The 17480-nt window shown below is 42.0% G+C and overlaps 2 protein-coding genes across 2 annotated transcripts in view; one reads left to right on the top strand and one right to left on the bottom strand.

Annotated features, from left to right (window-relative positions):
- Positions 1-2247, bottom strand: part of LOC126210636 (nuclear RNA export factor 1-like) — a 158808-nt gene extending 156561 nt beyond the window's left edge. The window contains exons 1-2 of the mRNA XM_049939953.1: positions 1897-2247; positions 1712-1809 (exon numbers count right to left, since the gene is read on the bottom strand). Of these exons, the coding sequence (XP_049795910.1) occupies positions 1712-1809; positions 1897-1970 (172 nt within the window). The 5' untranslated portion in view covers positions 1971-2247. The remainder of the gene's footprint in view (positions 1-1711; positions 1810-1896) is intronic.
- A 1758-nt stretch (positions 2248-4005) lies between these two features.
- LOC126209911 (nuclear RNA export factor 1-like) overlaps positions 4006-17480 on the top strand; it is a 179400-nt gene continuing 165925 nt past the window's right edge. Inside the window, exons 1-2 of the mRNA XM_049939031.1 lie at positions 4006-4058; positions 4170-4411. Coding sequence (XP_049794988.1) covers positions 4006-4058; positions 4170-4411 — 295 coding nt within the window. The remainder of the gene's footprint in view (positions 4059-4169; positions 4412-17480) is intronic.

Genomic DNA, 17480 nt, shown 5'->3' with positions numbered 1-17480 from the left:
ACCACGATAGCTGAGTGGTCAGTGCAACGGACTGCCGTGCCAAGGGGTCTGGGTTTGATTCCCGGCTGGGTCGGAGATTTTCTCCACCCAGGGACTGGGTGTTGTGTTGTCCTAATCATCATCGCCAAAGTGACGTCAACTTAAAAGACTTGCACAAGGCAATCAGCCAACCCAATAGGAGGCCCTAGCCACATGACATTTCATTTCGTGGTCTCGCAGTAGCGATCTAGCTTCCCGAGCATGGGGTCCCGTGTTCGAATCCTGACGGGGTCAGCGTTAATCTGTACTGAGCTCAGATGACAAATAAGGGGTATGACATTCCATACTGCTACAACTCTAAGCCAAGTGCATCAGTCATAGGAGCTGGCGAGCAGTGGCAAGCGAGTCTCTTAGCAACTCGTGACAAGGTGTTTTCAGTGTGAGAACAAGCTGGAAAATGTGCTGCCAGGAAAAAAAAAACACTAACAACCACTGCATCTATGTAGCTCTCATGGTAGCATTGGTAACAAGTGGTCAATTATGTTCTTGTTTGATAAATAATGTCGCAGAGACCTTAAAAACAGGGTCCAGCTATTAGTTGAAAAATGTCAGAAATAGAACGGCTGCAGTCAAAATTACCACTAATGGGTAAAAGAGGTGATCATTCTGTGTATCCAGTAGCACAACATACCACAATTTCAGGCACTGGGCTTGACAAATGCAATCCTTTACTGCCAATTCTCCTTAGAGAGTAACAGGTAGAGCAAAAAAGAGAAATTGCTAATGAGTGGGTCCAGCACATGAAATATAGAGATAGCTCACACTGCATTGTACTAAACTGACTAATCATACATCACTCAACAACAATACATGAATGACTAATTAGTATAATATACTGAATTGTGATTCCAAGTCAGGTAGCCTAATTTTAGAGATGTTCACTCAACTATCACATATAATGTTCAAAATTCATGTACATATTTGATAAACAGCCAATGGAAGACATAAGACTTTTTAGCCCAGCAAATGAAGCAATGAACAAATCAGTTCAGCAAAAGTTGTGGTTGACCTGACATGTGGAAATTTGCAAAAAATAGACTCCCGTTACAGTTTAACCTTCTGATGAAGTTGTGTAGACAGAAGCACATGCGAAATTTAACAGCAGTTTGAGTTCTCTTTGAGTTCCCCTTACTGAACTTCAGAGGGTCAGTAAATGCTAACACAATCATGCACAAGGCTTTGTAAAAGTTATGCCGTGTATATCCTTGATTTTTTGTAGTTTATGAATCATACATAGGCCTATACATGATATGAATCAAAATGCAATGTGACTTTTCCCTAGTGTTTTAGCTTTTGTAACAAAAAAGGCGCTAGGGCTACATATGGCAAAGTATGTTAAACAGTGCAGAAATATTAACATCACGCTAGAGATGCATCAGTCACCACAACCTTTAATTCGCGTTCACAATCGTTCGCTTCGCCAGTTAGAACAAAATTTTGGCCTTTGAACTTAACCTAGACCCCAGACTATACTACAGAAAAGTCTAATACTAGAAAATATAGAAATAGCAGAAGTAGGCCTAGGTGTAGAAATTTACTTAATATAAATGAGTTCACTATATACAATAAAAGATTCGTTTGCATTGTAATTCAAACACTGTCTGCTCAGCACTCCATCTGCAATTACCTGCTCCTGCAGATGTACTAGTCACAGTAGCTGAAGAATTCTTACCAGACAATGTGTGATCCGACTCTGATGCCAGTTGCTGAGTGCTACACACATAATGCTGTGGTTTCCGCTTAAAATATGTCTGCTGTTTCGGTTGCTTGCTGCAAAACAGGTAGATCATGAGTTGTTTTCAAATTGTCGGCGGGGATGAATCATGTTAATAAGTGTTTTTAAGAACTTTTACATACTTAAAATTAGCGCTGACAGGGTTAAATCCTTTCGGACCTGTACGCTTCCTCGCCCTTATCCTCTTCCTCCCCATTGTCACTTCAGTATAACGTCCTACTATACGTCTGTTTCCCGTCACATTCTCATTATTTTCTAGATAAAACCACTACACAAACACTTTTAGCGGGAATTTTACAAATCACCTATACACTACTATAATAGCGAACTGATATCTTTCCTCGGTCAACGTGCAAAGCTAAATTAACAGCAAAATATTTCCTGTACCCTCTTTACATACTGAATCATCGAGTGATGTGTTATCACCAATTTGTTTACACACAAAACATCGTGCACCAGAACAATTGCCGTCTGCTAAGCGCCACGGAAAGGCCAAAGATTTTATGGTTTATTTTTTTATTTGCTTATTTCACTTTGGGTACACACCATTCAATTATTTATATGTAATAAATAACGCTTTGTACACTTTTGGAAAATCTTGTACAATCTCTGTGCTCATTATAGTTTATTATCGACATTTATATCTTGATTGTGCCCACTACGAAGCACTGCAACTACTTGTATCGACAGAAAAATCGATTGTAATAAATCACTGCTTGTTGTACAATCGACAAGTTCTTAAAGATTGCTATGGTAATATCGGCCCCAAAATTAAATACCGCAACATTTTCGGCAAGGTTTTGTGTTTCACGAGGATGACACGGTGGTCGGATGGTCCCGATGGGCCACTTGTGGCCTGAAGATGGAGTGCTTTGTGTTTCACAGTAGTGTGACAGCATTTAATAGACAAGCGCTGCATCTGATTTAAAAAGGCATTTAAACACAAAAATGATGAAATAATCCATATAAAGTACATATTTTTGGAAGCAAGAAGAATCACAGAATTTCATTAAACTAAAAATAAAATATCCATTTTTTATTCCTGATGACATCTAGGTTCCCTTAGAAACCTTTCACAAATTTTAAAAGATTTACCAGAACCAGCGTTTAAACAAACACTGCTTGATTGGCTACTCGCCCACCCGCTCTACGACATAAAGTACCATTATTTTATCAACTGTAATATAATACTGTAATGTTAATAACTAACCTGTGGGTTCTTTTAAATATCTATTTCATTGCACCATATGCGTGACATTGTTTATTGTTGTAACGGCCTAATGACAGGAAAATCGTTATTAGTAAGCTTTTTCGGCGAAAGTGGGAAGTGTTGATAATCTCGTAGCATTTCCCTACACAGGGAGCGGGGGCATCGGCCGATATGTGACGTGCATCGATAGGTGGCTTGCCCGAAGCAACTGTGTTATCTCACAGGGATCAGCTGCGTGGTGCTACATTTGGCTAAACGAGAGGTTTACCGGATCGTGGGAAATCACTTCTAGAAGTGTATACAAACTTTGTAATGAACGAAAGATCTTACTACAGATTTCAAGGAGAGAGAAAAAGGGTGGGGGAATGCCTATGTATGGGGATGCCTATGTACTTTCTGTAAGATATCAGATGCTGGACCATCAACACACACAAGGTTAAGATTTTTTTGTTCAACCCCAATTCTCCGAACAAGTTCTCGTGAGTGATCTTTGACAGCCCTTGACCAAATTTGTCATCCACTTCTTTTTTGCTTGCAACAATGCACGGCAATAATCACATGAGCAGCAGCTCTATCTTCAACATTTCGAACCACAATCTTATTGCACAATTTTATTGAACTGTCAGGGAATACGTCAATAATATTGAATAATATTATTATGCAGTATTATTGAGCGTCTAGGACACGCTTAATAATCCTGTAGATCCAAGGATCTCGGTAAACGTGGAGGTCTACAGACGGCATTTGTTCTTACTATTTATAGTTGTATAAACAAATCGGTGGAACTAGTTTTTTAAGCTTAAAAGGGGTAGAAAAACGTCTTGTTTATTTAACTTTGCATGGTAATCGAGAAAATATTTCAGTGCGCTATTATAGTGGTGTGTCGGCGATTTTTAAAACCAGCGCTAAGGTGTTTTGGTTTGAGTAGTGATTGTATCACGGAGATGAATGTGACTGGATACAAAGGTTATACTAGGACATTGAATTAAAGTTTGAAATTTAAACTCCATTTTCCGTGGGAATGGGGAATAAAAGTGAGAGAACAAGAGCTAGGGCTTGGGCTCAGAAAAGAAGGTAGACGAATAAAGACTTAACGTACACATATGTACTTAACACACCGGTACACATATGTATGATTCTTTTTCTTTAACGATAAAAACAGCTCATATTCTTCCCGTTTTGCAGCCCTGTATATAAATCAAACGTACAGATTTCTAGCAAGGATCTGCAACGCCCTGGCACTGACGTGTACATACAACCACCGAGAGCGCAGTCAGAATGCAAGGCAGATTCAAAGAAGGAGATCAGGAACTCTGGGAAGAATATTCAGAAGCTGGCATCACAGACAGGTCGCACACCAATCTCGCATTCATCAGTGCCAAGTCAAGATTTGCCAGCTGCTGTGACTAGCACGTCTGGAGGATCAGGTAACTTAATTGCTGAATCAATGCTGAATTCTGAATAGACTTAGAGTCACAGTGTGAAGGAATCATTTAATGTAGATTTCTATGGAAACTTTTATAGTGATATCATGTATAGTAGGTAAATTTTTACATCTACTTCTGCTGTTTTTATATTTTCTGATATTCGACTTTTTCTGTAGCTTAGTCCAATGTCTAGGTAAGGTTGAAAGCCTATAATTTGGTTGTGAGCGGCGAATCGAACGTTTGTGGTAACAGATTGATCTGTAGCACAGCCAGATGTCTATGTTTGTGCCATGTTTCATGGGCTCTTGTTACGAAAGCTAAAACTGAAGGAAAAATTCGTAGTAAATCGGTGTTTGTGATTTAGTTACTACAGGAGATATTGTAACCGACAAATTGTGCTGGATGTAGTTTTCCCTTCAAGAGGAGTATACACAGGGGTTTATAATTAAAAGTTCAATTTCAAAACGCCATAGAAAGAGAACCACTGCTCAGAATGACGTCATGTTTGAATAGCAGGGGGAAACGTCTTGGAAAAAAAAATAATAATAATTTCACGAAACTTTGATCAACAGATGGCACTGTAAGCTTCAGAATATGCACACAGCTGTTCCTCACCTTGCATCTGAGGCGACCAACTTGTCTCCATGAAGGATCACTCGCTGCTGGTAAACCTTTCTTGCAAGAACAGTGATTGTGCGGCATAGTCCGATGTGTGCTAAAGGTCTGGAGAAAATGGTTACAAAATCTGAAAAGTTAGGTTCTTATGAAGTTGAATGTGGCAGAGGGAGGAAAACAGTTGATCCGACGTCTGTTGAAGATTTACTCACAGCATTGCAGGAGGGATCGAGCTGTGATGTGCAAACATGCAGTGCACAGGAAATTGCCCAAAATTTGGACATGCCTGCGACCACGATGTGTAAAACCCTACGAAACATCCATACAAAATGACCAATGTCCAGGAATTGCTTCCTGCTGAACCTCCAACAAGACAAACTTCGCTCTGGAAAATCACCCATGTTCACGAGTTGCTTCCTGCTGACCCGACAATAAGGCAAACGTTCGCTCTGGAATTTCTTGCTCACATGAAAGTGGACAATGACTGGCCACGGAAGTGACAAGACCGTTAAGCTGCCAGACGTACTGTAACTAACGCAGAACTGCAGAATTTGGGCAACGGAAAGTACGCGCGCTCATCAACAGCTACCACTTCATTCTGCAAAGGTGACTTTGTGGTGCAAGTAAACGGCATCATTTATTGTATAATCCGTTCATCATAAGAATAAACCTGATACAAACAAACACAAACGCGATGATTGGTCAGAAGCCGTAGCACACGTACACTGGTGTTGTTACGCTCTTGGAAATAGGTCCTACTTATGTATTAGATATCTTATTACCTAGTTACGCTAAATTAAACTTTAAGTTATTCAAATATATTAACAGCCATCAATGTTTTTCTTAATCACGCTTTAGCTACGTAGTTTTTATTTAAAAAAGAGTGTAGTCACAGCCTCTGCAGCGGTGTGCTCTGATTGCCGTGCTGTTAACTCGCAGCGTGAAAATGGCTGAGGCTGCTTTCTGTTCCGTAGTGAAACACGCAAGTGGAATACGGTTAAAAAGTACCGAGAAACAGGCTGTACTTAATGTTTTTCATAAATTTTACGGAGATAATCGGCTTTGAAGTTTTCCCAGCGTTATATATGCTGCAGTTAATAACCGTAAACTTATCGAACATACAGCGTAGTCGGTAGCGTAATGAAATGCTGTTATTCGTGCCTTGGTTCAGATCTCTACCATAACTTTTTTTTTGCGTTCAATTTGAAATACCTATATCACGTAATTATAAAACTCATCATCATTTTTTATGAATAATGCACTTCTTCTTGTTTCTAATTACATATTGGACACGCAATTCCTGTTTCCATTTCAAATACAAATTCTTAATTATGAGTGCTTTATGAAAGACTGTTCATGAAAGTTGTTTAAATTAAGAAATCATAACAATCAAAATTTTTAAGGCAAAAATGAAAAACCAGATCCTCTATATTTGGACGTTGTTCATCGTTTTATACCACATAGGTAGATAAGTATCGTAGAAAAACGAAAAACAATCGTTTTCACAGCATCGAGCACACCATTCAAATGTCGCCTTCTTACATTTGCTACTGTACCATTCCAATATGAACCCAACAGAACTGAATGGAGCCAAGGGGACTTGGCCCGAGAAGCGACTGGTGGTCAAACATAGCAGGTCGTAGCACAGGCCCTCCGTGTGGCACAAAGTGTGATCTCAAGATTGTGGCAACGATTCCAGCACCAGGAAACGTGTCCAGGCGCTACAGTACGGGACGTCCACAGTGTACAACACCACAAGAAGACCGATATCTCACCATCAGTGCCTGCAGCCGGCCACGGAGTACTGCAGGTAGCCTTGCTCGGGACCTTACCGCAGCCACTGGAACAGTTGTCTCCAGAAACACAGTCTACAGACGACTGAACAGACATGGTCTATTCGCCCGGAGACGTGCAAGGTGCATTCCACTGACCCCTGGTCACAGGAGAGCCCGTAAATCCTGGTGTCAAGAACGCAGTATATGGTCATTGGAACAGTGACCGAGGTTCTGTTCACGGACGATTCCAGGTATACTCTGAACAGTGATTCTCGCCGGGTTTTCATCTGGCGTGAACCAGGAACCAGATACCAACCCCTTAATGTCCTTGAAAGGGACGTGTATGGAGGTTGTGGTTTGATGGTGTGGGGTGGGATTATGATTGGTGCGCGTACACTCCTCGTCATAAAGGAAGAGAAAATGCTGCGCCTGGTTGGCTTTGTAGTTTCTGTTGTTGATAGGCTCGTTGTCAACGTAGCAGGTGATACTTCCAGAACTGACATGTATTCGGATAAGGAGGGAGCTAAGAGATTACCAGACGACTGACTATAAGTAAATACCTAAAATGGCTTAAATATTTAACTAAACGGTGAAATCCTTCAGTACTCTCTTACGTTACACACAGCTTACGCAGAAAAATTACCCTGTGGTTAACTCAGGAATTTTCATTATTCTTGTTTTTAATTTCAATAGTACGTAAACTAAAAACGATTACGTGTTGGTGCTTTCGTCTAGTCGTCAAATGAGCGTATTGTGGGAGATTTGCAGTATATTATTCCATTCTGTTTAAAAATTAAATGACATTCGAAGTTGTATTTCTCCTCTGCTCGTCTTTTTACGTGTTAACTGCAGCTGGCCATGTCATTGCAGGCTAGCTGTACCAGCTGATCGGTCAGTGCTGTCCAAGTTAAATGCGCCGGTAAAGCTGTTGTCCCGTATTATCGCCAAGTAGATGTGCGCGTAACGCATAGCACAAAACGTACCCTTATTATTGTACTTGACTGTACTCGAGACAGCTTGGCTGCAGTCCCCCGTGAAACGGAAATCCAACGAGGTTCCAGCAAACGCGGAAGAATACATAGTACAATGTTTACATCAGGTTTATTCTTATGATGAACGGATTTGTAGAATCGTATTTTTTTGAGAATATGAGTCCTGCGGGTCCTGTTACCTGTACCGTCACTGGAAAACGCTTTGAGAGTCTTTTACGCACCAACGTTATTCCAACTCTTAAAAACAGCGTGGATGTGTGCGTAGTCATTCTTCTGCAAAAAGGCGCTCCTCCGCGCATTGCGCAGCCAGTGAAGCGGCTACTGCAGAGGCATTTTGGCAATTGCTAGAATTATCATCCGTCATTTCTCCACAGTATAATCGTCCAGATCGCCTGATTAAATCCGTGGGCCTTCTGGCTGTGGGCTTATCTGAAAAATATTGTGTTCTGTGCTTACGAACACAGCTGAACTGAAGGCACGCGGTACGCAATGCGTTTTGCACGTGACTCCTATCTGTTGTGAAACATGCTATTTCTCGATTTCAACTTGTGGCAGAAAACGGTGGAAAGCATATTGAACATGTCTTTCGCTAGTTTCACGATAGTTAGAAACCGATGTCATTTTGCTATGTATGCGGTTTTTGGCCCCAGGACAACAAAAAATCGAGTAGTTTTGCGTTTTATATTGTTTTTGACCTCTGGACAATTAAAAGCCTATTTTTCCCATCCGATATGATACGACCTTGCTGTGGTGGATGGGCTTACGTAACTAACAGTGCCACAACTGTTGATACCCAAACTTATTCAGTATTGCACACTGAACATTACGTATGCCACAATGCGCAACTCAAACCATAGCCATCGAATTGCAATTCATTTGTTATTTGTAGCCGACCCCAATCACGTGAACTCGCTTTCAGCGCCATCTATTGGTTTCATTTTCCATGACGATTCCCTTTCGTCAATAATATGCTGTTCAATTTTGATGTCATTCTAATTAGTGGTTCTCTTTCTACAGCGTTTGTAAACTGGAACATAAATTATGGACACACTGTATTATCTACGTCTATCGTGAATTAACTCTCTTTTCAAGTTTGTTCAAAAATGGTTCAAATGGCTCTGAGCACTATGGGACTTAACATCTGAGGTCATCAGTCCCCTAGAACTTAGAATTACTTAAACCTAACTAACCTAAGGACATCACACACATCCATGCCCGAGGCAGGATTCGAACCTGCGACCGTAGCGGTCGCGCGGTTCCAGACTGAAGCGCCTAGAACCGCTCGGCCACAGCAGCCGGCTTTAGAGTTTGTTAATGACTATAAATAACCTCAAAAGCTTTTAGGAACATAGTAATATTTACCTCCGATATTTACAGAGTCTTGCCCATACATTCTCACATGAAGCTTCAATTTCTACCTTGGTGAAATTGAGTTTCTTGTCTACTGCGACAAGTACATCTCTCCCATTTCCTATCCTTTCAATATACACTTAAATTTTCCCCAAAAATCTCACTATCAATTTCTGTTTTCAACAAGCTTTCTGTACCTAGTATTATGTGAGCTTCACTGCTTTTCATGAGTGCTTTAAACTCTGGCACTTTCTTGTGAATGCTTCGGCAGTTTACCATTAGGATTTTAACACTCTCGCCTTTGAGAGGCAAATCTTTCGATCTTACACTGATATTTCTTGGTTTCTTACAGCTGTTGTTATCTGGACTGGGTGGAGAGACGCCTAATATAAAAAATCCTTGTGTGCATCCCACATACAGTCAGCTGCCTGAGTAGCAGCTTCTGATGTGTAGGGCACGTGTGACCTATTTAGGGGGACCCTACAGTTCTCAACCCTACGACGCAAGTCCAGGACGTCACAGCCTAGATTGTCACAGAACCGTCTCTGGTTCAGTCCTTCCACTTGACTCAGGGGACAATGGTGGAAATTCTGAACTTTGTTGAAACTCCAAGCGGAAGGCTGGTCTTCTCAACCTTCTCTGCCAGTCGCTGGAATGACCCAACAGTGACCTTGGAGCCCAGACGAGGGGCATCATTTGTTCCAACATGCCTCACAATCTGCGGTTGGTTGCAACCTGTTCACTGCTGGAATAGCCTCAACATGTTGAATGAGGTCCCCTGGCATACACACTGAGTGCACCTGGTGTCCTTTCCTGTCCCTTGCTGCCATTTCCCTAAGGGGTGCCATCATTTGCCATACATTTGAGCTTCCGATGATTAATAGACCCCTACCCTTTTGCGTTTGCCTCCTCCTGACTCCAGACAGAACAGGTTTCGCCAAAACAGGTGAAGTGAGTACCACTGGCTCAGTTTCAGTGAAAGACAGCACCTCTAACTTGTCGGGGGAATGGTACAACACCCTCAGTCCTCCCTGGTCCCCGTACACCGTTACAGGACACCTAGCTCTACTGTTGAAACACCACTCGCACTCAAGTGGCTGGATAATGACAGACCTTGTACTTCCTGCAGAGGAGACAGGATCCACAGGAAAGGATAGTACTTGAGGTACCCCTGGTGTAGGAATCACAGATACATGAGTATCGGTAACTCTTCGAAAACACCGATTCGCAGCAGCTGCCAACCATTTGACAATAATCAGGGCGATTTCCAGGTGCTTACAAGCATCAACCAACTCATTCCGTGTTTTGAGAACAGCATTCATAGTGGGACTGCATTTTGGCTGGTGCATTGTATAACAAGGCAGTGAATAAATAACTTTAAATTTAAACCTGCAGATTATCTTTTGACCTGTTGAGCTAAAAAATTGCTAATACTTTACACAAGTTGAAGCAGATACACGAAACGAGATTTCTATTACGGCAAGACAAAAACCGAGTTAAAAATTACTAGTTTCCTAAAACCTTTAGATGTTAATTATAGCTGTTAACGAACTCGAAAACAGAGTTAGTTTACGAAAAATCCAGATATTGTTTAAAGCTACTCTTCTTTAAGGAAAAACTCGATACCTATAACACAATATATTAGTTAGAAAATCTACTGCAATAACTAAATCACTAAAGCCTATTTGTTACAAATTGCTCGTAGATTATGCAGACAACAATGTTAGCTTCTGGAAATTCTCAAAAATTCACATTTATTTACGTTATTATTATTGTTGATATGCAGTAAAATTCAGGGGTGATGTATGTTTTTGGCTGGACTGTGAACCACAAACGCTGATTTGCTACAAATTAAATTACATATCCAAAACAGTCGTACCACAATCTTTCGAAAATATAGTTTTGTAAGAGTTCGAAAATTCTGAAACTAACCTATTTCCGACATACTTGTACAGTGAAATTAGAGAAAGATTGATCTGAACGAGGATAGACCTATTGTCCTCGAAAATTTTAAAAGAACACAATGTACACTCATGCTCATAAATTAAGGATAATGCTGATACATGGTGAAACAACGCAATTGTGGGGGAGGGGGGGGGGCGGTTTGCGGGTTTAAATCACCTCATGCGGTGCATTTGACCTGTGGTCGTCGCACGGTGGCGCTGGCAGCAGTCCACATACCAGAGGTGTGTTGGTGCATGTCAGAGTACTGTGCAGCGAGTAAGTGTGCAGACGTTTTCAGACGTGCTAATGGTGACTGTGTGTTGAAAATGGCTCACAGAACACTCATTGATGACGTTACGAGGGGTAGAATACTAGGGCGACTGAGGGCTGGACAAACATAGCAGGTCGTAGCACTGGCCCCCTGTGTGCCACAGAGTGTGATCTCAAGATTATGGCAACGATTCCAGCAGACAGGAAACGTGTCCAGGCGCTACAGTACGAGACATCCACAGTGTACAACACCACAAGAAGACCGATATCTTACCATCAGTGCCCGCAGACAGCCACAGAGTACTGCAGGCAGCCTTGCTCGGGACCTTACCGCAGCCACTGGAACAGCTGTCTCCAGACACAAAGGCTGCAGACGACTGAACAGACATGGTTTATTCGCATTCCACTGACCCCTGGTCACAGGAGAGCTCGTAAAGCCTGGCGTCAAGAACATAGCACATGGTCATTGAAACAGTGGTCCCAGGTTATGTTCACGGATGAGTCCAGGTATAGTCTGAACAGTGATTCTCGACGGGTTTTCATCTGGCGTGAACCAGGATCCAGATACCAACCCCTTAATGTCCTTGAAAGGGACCTGTATGGAGGTCGTGGTTTGATGGTGTGGGGTGGGATTATGATTGGTGCACGTACGCCCCTGCATGTCTTTGGCAGAGGAACTGTAACAGGTCAGGTGTATCGGGATGTCATATTGCGCCAGTATGTCCGCCTTTTCAGGGGTGCAATGGGTCCCACCTTCTTCCTGATGGATGACAACGCAGGGCGCCACTGAACTGCCATCGTGGAGGAGTATCTTGAAACAGAAGATATCAGGCAAATGGAGTGGCCTGCCTGTTCTCCAGACCTAAACCCCATCGAGCACATTGGGATGCTCTTGGTTGATGTATCGCTGCACGTCTTCAAACCCCTACGACACTTCAGGAGCTCTGACAGGCACTATGCCAACCCATTGTGTGGCCTGTGTACGTGTGCATGGTGATCATATCCGATATTGATGTCAGGGTACATGTTCAGGAAATAGTGGCGTTTTGTAGCACAGGTGTTTTGGGATGGTTTTCTCAACTTATCACCAATACGGTGGACTTAGAGATCTGTGTCGTGTGTTTTCCCTATGTGCCTATGCTATTAGCGCCTGTTTTGTGTAGTGCCACGTTGTGTGGTACCACATTCTGCAATTATCCTTAATTTATGAGCATGAGTGTAGTTTAAGTCTACAATTGACGATAACAATACTAGTTTATCGCGGCACCCTCGAATGTTTGAAATTTCACAATATATCATAATACAAACAGGTACTGGTACAATCAATGAAACATTACACAGAAGACGCGATGCGAACAGTAAAATATGTGAATCTAGAACTTTAGATCGACACACAATCTTGTACAAACGGTCTCAAACAAGGGAAAATTCCTAAGTCATCTTTTATATATAAATAAATATGCATTTTGTACGGACTTCTCACTTAGCTGATTCTGTGCACACTTATATACTGGCGTGCCGAAGAAGAACACTGTAGTGGATCAAAATCGCCAAAATGTACAGCACCAACTAACCATGCGTTCTGCTTGTTGCAGGTAACAATGATGTTTTGTGTATTTGTTTCAATTCGTATAGGGAATTAGTAATTTTTTTTTTCTCAACAGATTGAAATATGCAGCAGGCTTACCTTAACTTATTAGTTCACTGTCCAGTAATACATTGCACCACATACTTTGAATGCTGTTCTCGAATATGGAAGGAATTAGTTGTTATTCATAGAGGATGCTGGAGATGTCCAGGACTACTGTCAAATGATTGGCAACTGCTGCGAATCGGTGTACGGGAAGAGCTCCCGAGAGTCTAGTATCCTCTGCTGTGGATCCTGTCTCCCTTTCAGGATGTACGGAATCTTCAGTAATTGTCCACTTGACTGCGAGTGGCGTGTCAGTGGTAGATTAAGGCATCCTGTGCACAGTAGGAGGGCACCAGGGAGGACTCGGGGTGTTATACCCACCTCCTAACCAACCTAACCAATAAGTTCAAGGTGCTGTCTTACAATGAAACTGTAACCATCCCAGTGGACATAGTCCATTCTGGGAAAGCCTGCTTAGTCCTATGTCAAGGAGTGGCGGATACAGATAAACCTCAAGGAGGGAGCCCTAAAGATAGCTTGAGCTACCTTTACTTTTACCGTAATAAAAAATAATGAAGTCACATGCAAAATGTAAGAAAGTTTTATTTAAACTGATTACACACATCCACAAGACAATGCCAACTTGCTACATAAAAGGTTACAGTTGTGGTTCTCTTCCTTAAATACTGAATTCTATGCGCTTATTCTTCCTGGCAAATCGGTTAATTACATCGTCAATAGGACCAACAGGGTGAGTGTTCAACAGAGCTAAGCCATTAAGTCGATCCTCCTTCATTGTCGACCTCAGCCATGTCTCTGTAGACCGCAATGTTGAAAAATATTATGAGTTCGGTGTGGGAAACTATTGTTACGTTATTAGTAAAAAGTATTGTTTCAAGTCTCGTAACAATATTTTTACTGAGAAATTACTATGAATTACTGTTATTAATACTTCACAAGCAACTGATAACTCTGACTCTTGACTAATCTTCACACTTGCACTTGCTACAACTAGGGCTTTTTACTTATTCATACTTCAGTCTTAATGTTTCTGCTTCTGAATGCAAACTAGCTTCCTATTCGGCGAATATTCCGTATTTATAAATGCTACTTATCGAAGGTTCTCTGTACAAGAAAACAGTAGAATATTCACGACTTTTCTCGAATAAATGCCAGACAGAATGACGTACCGAGATCACTACAATGACCGTGACTTTTCTCGTAGGTATGTATTAGCTATCTATGTGCAAGACAGAAACATATAAAATACGATAATGTGGACGCGCTTGCTGCGTAGGAAAGTACAACTACTCGATTCAGTCGAGTCGACTGACGAAAGAAACGAACAAATAGCGTGCGATCTGACTTCCGGGGGTGGCACGGGTAGCAACGTGGGGAGGAGGGGGAGCACCCGGTGCCCCACGGGCCCCCCCATATGAATCCGCCACTGTGTCAGGGGTGGCAAACACAAAAGGACAGGGGTCTATTAATTATCATCAGTTCTAACATTGGGTGAATAATGCTATGCTTTAGGGAAACGGCAGCAAGGGACAGGAAAGAACACCAGGTGCACTCAGCATGTTATGAGGGAAGAGGATGCAACCAACTGCAGGCTGTGGTTCATGTTGGAACAAACGATCCCTGTTATCTGGGCTTTGATGTTACACTTGGATCATTCCAGCGAGTAGAAGAGAAGGTTGAGAAGATTAGCCTTGTGCACAGAGTTTCAGTAAATCTCACAATTTGCAGCATTGTCCTCAGAACAGATCATGGCCCCTTGGTTCTGAGGTGAGCGGAAGGATTGAGCCAGATACTTTGAAGGTTCTGAGACAAGCTAGGCTGCAACTCCCAAGACTTGCACCATAGGGCTGAGAATGTAGGTTCCCTCTAAAAGGGGTCAAGTATGCACTACACATCAGAGGCTACTACTCAGGTAGCTGATTGTGTGTGGGATGCACACAAAGGATTTTTAAATTAGGCAACTCTCCAACCAATCTAGACAGTGAGAGCCACGGAGATCCAAAAGTATACGTGTAAGGTTCAAGAGAATAAATCCCCCCCTCCCCAACCCCAGGTGAGAGTATTAAAATCCTAGCCGTTAACCACCAAAGTGGTGAAATTTTTGGGGAAAATGTAAGGGTTTCTTGAAGGGAGATGGGGGCATTGTGTTTTTGCAATAGTCGAGATGCTCACATCCACCAAGACAGAAATTGAAGCTACATGTGAGATTTTCTCTCGCAAGACTCAGTATCAGAGGAGGGCATAAAATAGCACTAGTGTCATATCTGAATGAGAAACTTGAAACTTTCAGCACAGGACAGGAGCATTTGGAGGAACTGAGGCTCAAATTCCAGAGAATAGTTGACCATGCACTGGATAGATATGTACTGAGCAGAGCAGTTGATAAAGGGGGGTACCCTCGGTGGTATACACTCACTGTACAGAAACTTGTAGAGAAACAGAGAGAAATGTGTATGGCTGTCAATGCAATGTGTGAAACCTTCAATGACTACTGCCTTAGCAGATTATTGTCAAATGATCTTTCACAAAACCCAAAGAAATTCTGGTTGCAAGTAAAGGTTGTTAGTTGCACCAAAGTTAGTGTCCAGCCCCTAGTGAATGATACAAGAAGTGAAATGCAGGGTAGCAAAGGTAAAGCAGAAATGCTTAACTCCATTTTCAAATGTTCCTTTACACAGTAAAACCTAGGAGAATTGCACCAATTTAATCCTCATGCTACTGGAAAGATGAATGAAATCGCTATTAGAATCAGAGGTGTTGAGAAATATCTGAAATTGTTAAAATTGAACAAAGCTCCAGGTACTGATGGGATCCCTGTCAGATTCTCTATTGAATTTGTGGCTGAGTTAGTCTCTCTTCTGATGATAATCTGTCATAGATCCCTCAAACAAAAAACCACACCCAGTTCTCAGAAAAAAGCAAAGAAGGGTAATAGAAGTGATCTACAAAACTACCGTCCTATATCCTTGACATCGATTTGTTGTAGAATCTTAGTACATATTCTGAGCTCAAACATAAGCATATATCTTGAACAGAATGGCCTCCTTCATGCCAATCAGCATCAATTTCTAAAATACTTATCATGCAATACCCAACTTGCACTTTCGTCACATGACAAACTGAAAGCTGTGGATCAAGGCAGTCAGGTTGATACAGTATTTCTTGATTTCTGACAAACATTTGACTCAGTACCAATTCTATGCTTATTGTCAAATCTATGAGCATATGGTGTATCAAGTGAAATCTTGTGACTGGACTGATTTTTTTTATAGGGAGGACGCAGGATGTTATCTTGGATAGAGATTCATCATCAGATATAGAACTTGGGTGTGCCCCAAGGAAGTGTGTTGGGTCCCCTGCTGTTCGTGTTGTATATTTATGATCTTAGGAACAATATTAATAGTAACGTCATACTTTTTGCAGATGAAGCAGTCATTTATAATGAAGTACTGTCCAAATAAAGCTGCATAAATATTCAGTCAGATCTTGATAAGATTTCAGCATGGAGCAAATATTGTCAGCCTGCTTTAAATGTTCAGAAATGTAAAATAGTGCACTTTACAAAATGATAAAACCTAGTATCCTATGACTATAATATCAATGAGTCACAGCTGAAATTAGTTAACTCATACAATGATTTGGGTGTAATGCTTTGTAGGTATAAGAAATGGAATAATCATATACCTCAGTTGTGGGTGAAGCTGGTGGCAGACTTTGGTTTATTAGGAGTGTTGTGTATGACTTTGTACACAATGGTGAGGGAGGTGGGCCACAGACAACTGACATCGTAGAAGAACTGGACAGGAACAGAAATGATTTGTGAACAAGTAACATAGTAAAACAGAAGATTTACTTAACATGTATTTTGCCAGATGTGCAAAGACTCATTACAAGTGATGCAACAAGAAATAGAGTCCAGCAATCTCGATGTCAACAAGGATAAGGACCTCTGTACTACAGCACAAAGTGTGGTGTCCAAGTGAGGATGCTCCAATGGCAAGTGGGGTGCTTGGCTGGCGCCAGCTGTCCTGCATTGTAAGGCCAGAGGGTTCTCATGGTGCCGAGCCGGTAGAGGTGTAGTTCAGTGGGCACACTCAATTGGGTCTGCCAGATCCTGCATGACCGCTATCAGTGTCTCTCAGAAACTGCAATTCCGCTGCTATGACACCTGTGGGGTGGTATCAGTACGTGATACCGTATCCCTTCCCCCACACCTCCTCACCATCATCGTGTAGAGTAGATGAGCAAACAGTGAGGAATGGGGGAGGGCTAGATGCAGGTGGCTGAGAGGAGATGGGACCTGAAACTGATGCAGATGCCGAGCTCCCGCCCGTGACCTGGCATACACACTGAGTCTGCCCAGGAACACGAGCCATAAACCTGAGCAGAGGGCACACACCCACATTCAGTGGCAGAGCAGCAAATGGTGATGGAGGCAATTCAATGACTGTAGAGGGACAGAGGCAGCA

This window comes from Schistocerca nitens, chromosome 10, assembly GCF_023898315.1.
Source record: "Schistocerca nitens isolate TAMUIC-IGC-003100 chromosome 10, iqSchNite1.1, whole genome shotgun sequence".
Taxonomy (NCBI): domain Eukaryota; kingdom Metazoa; phylum Arthropoda; class Insecta; order Orthoptera; family Acrididae; genus Schistocerca; species Schistocerca nitens.
This window is presented reverse-complemented; position numbering and strand designations above follow the sequence as displayed.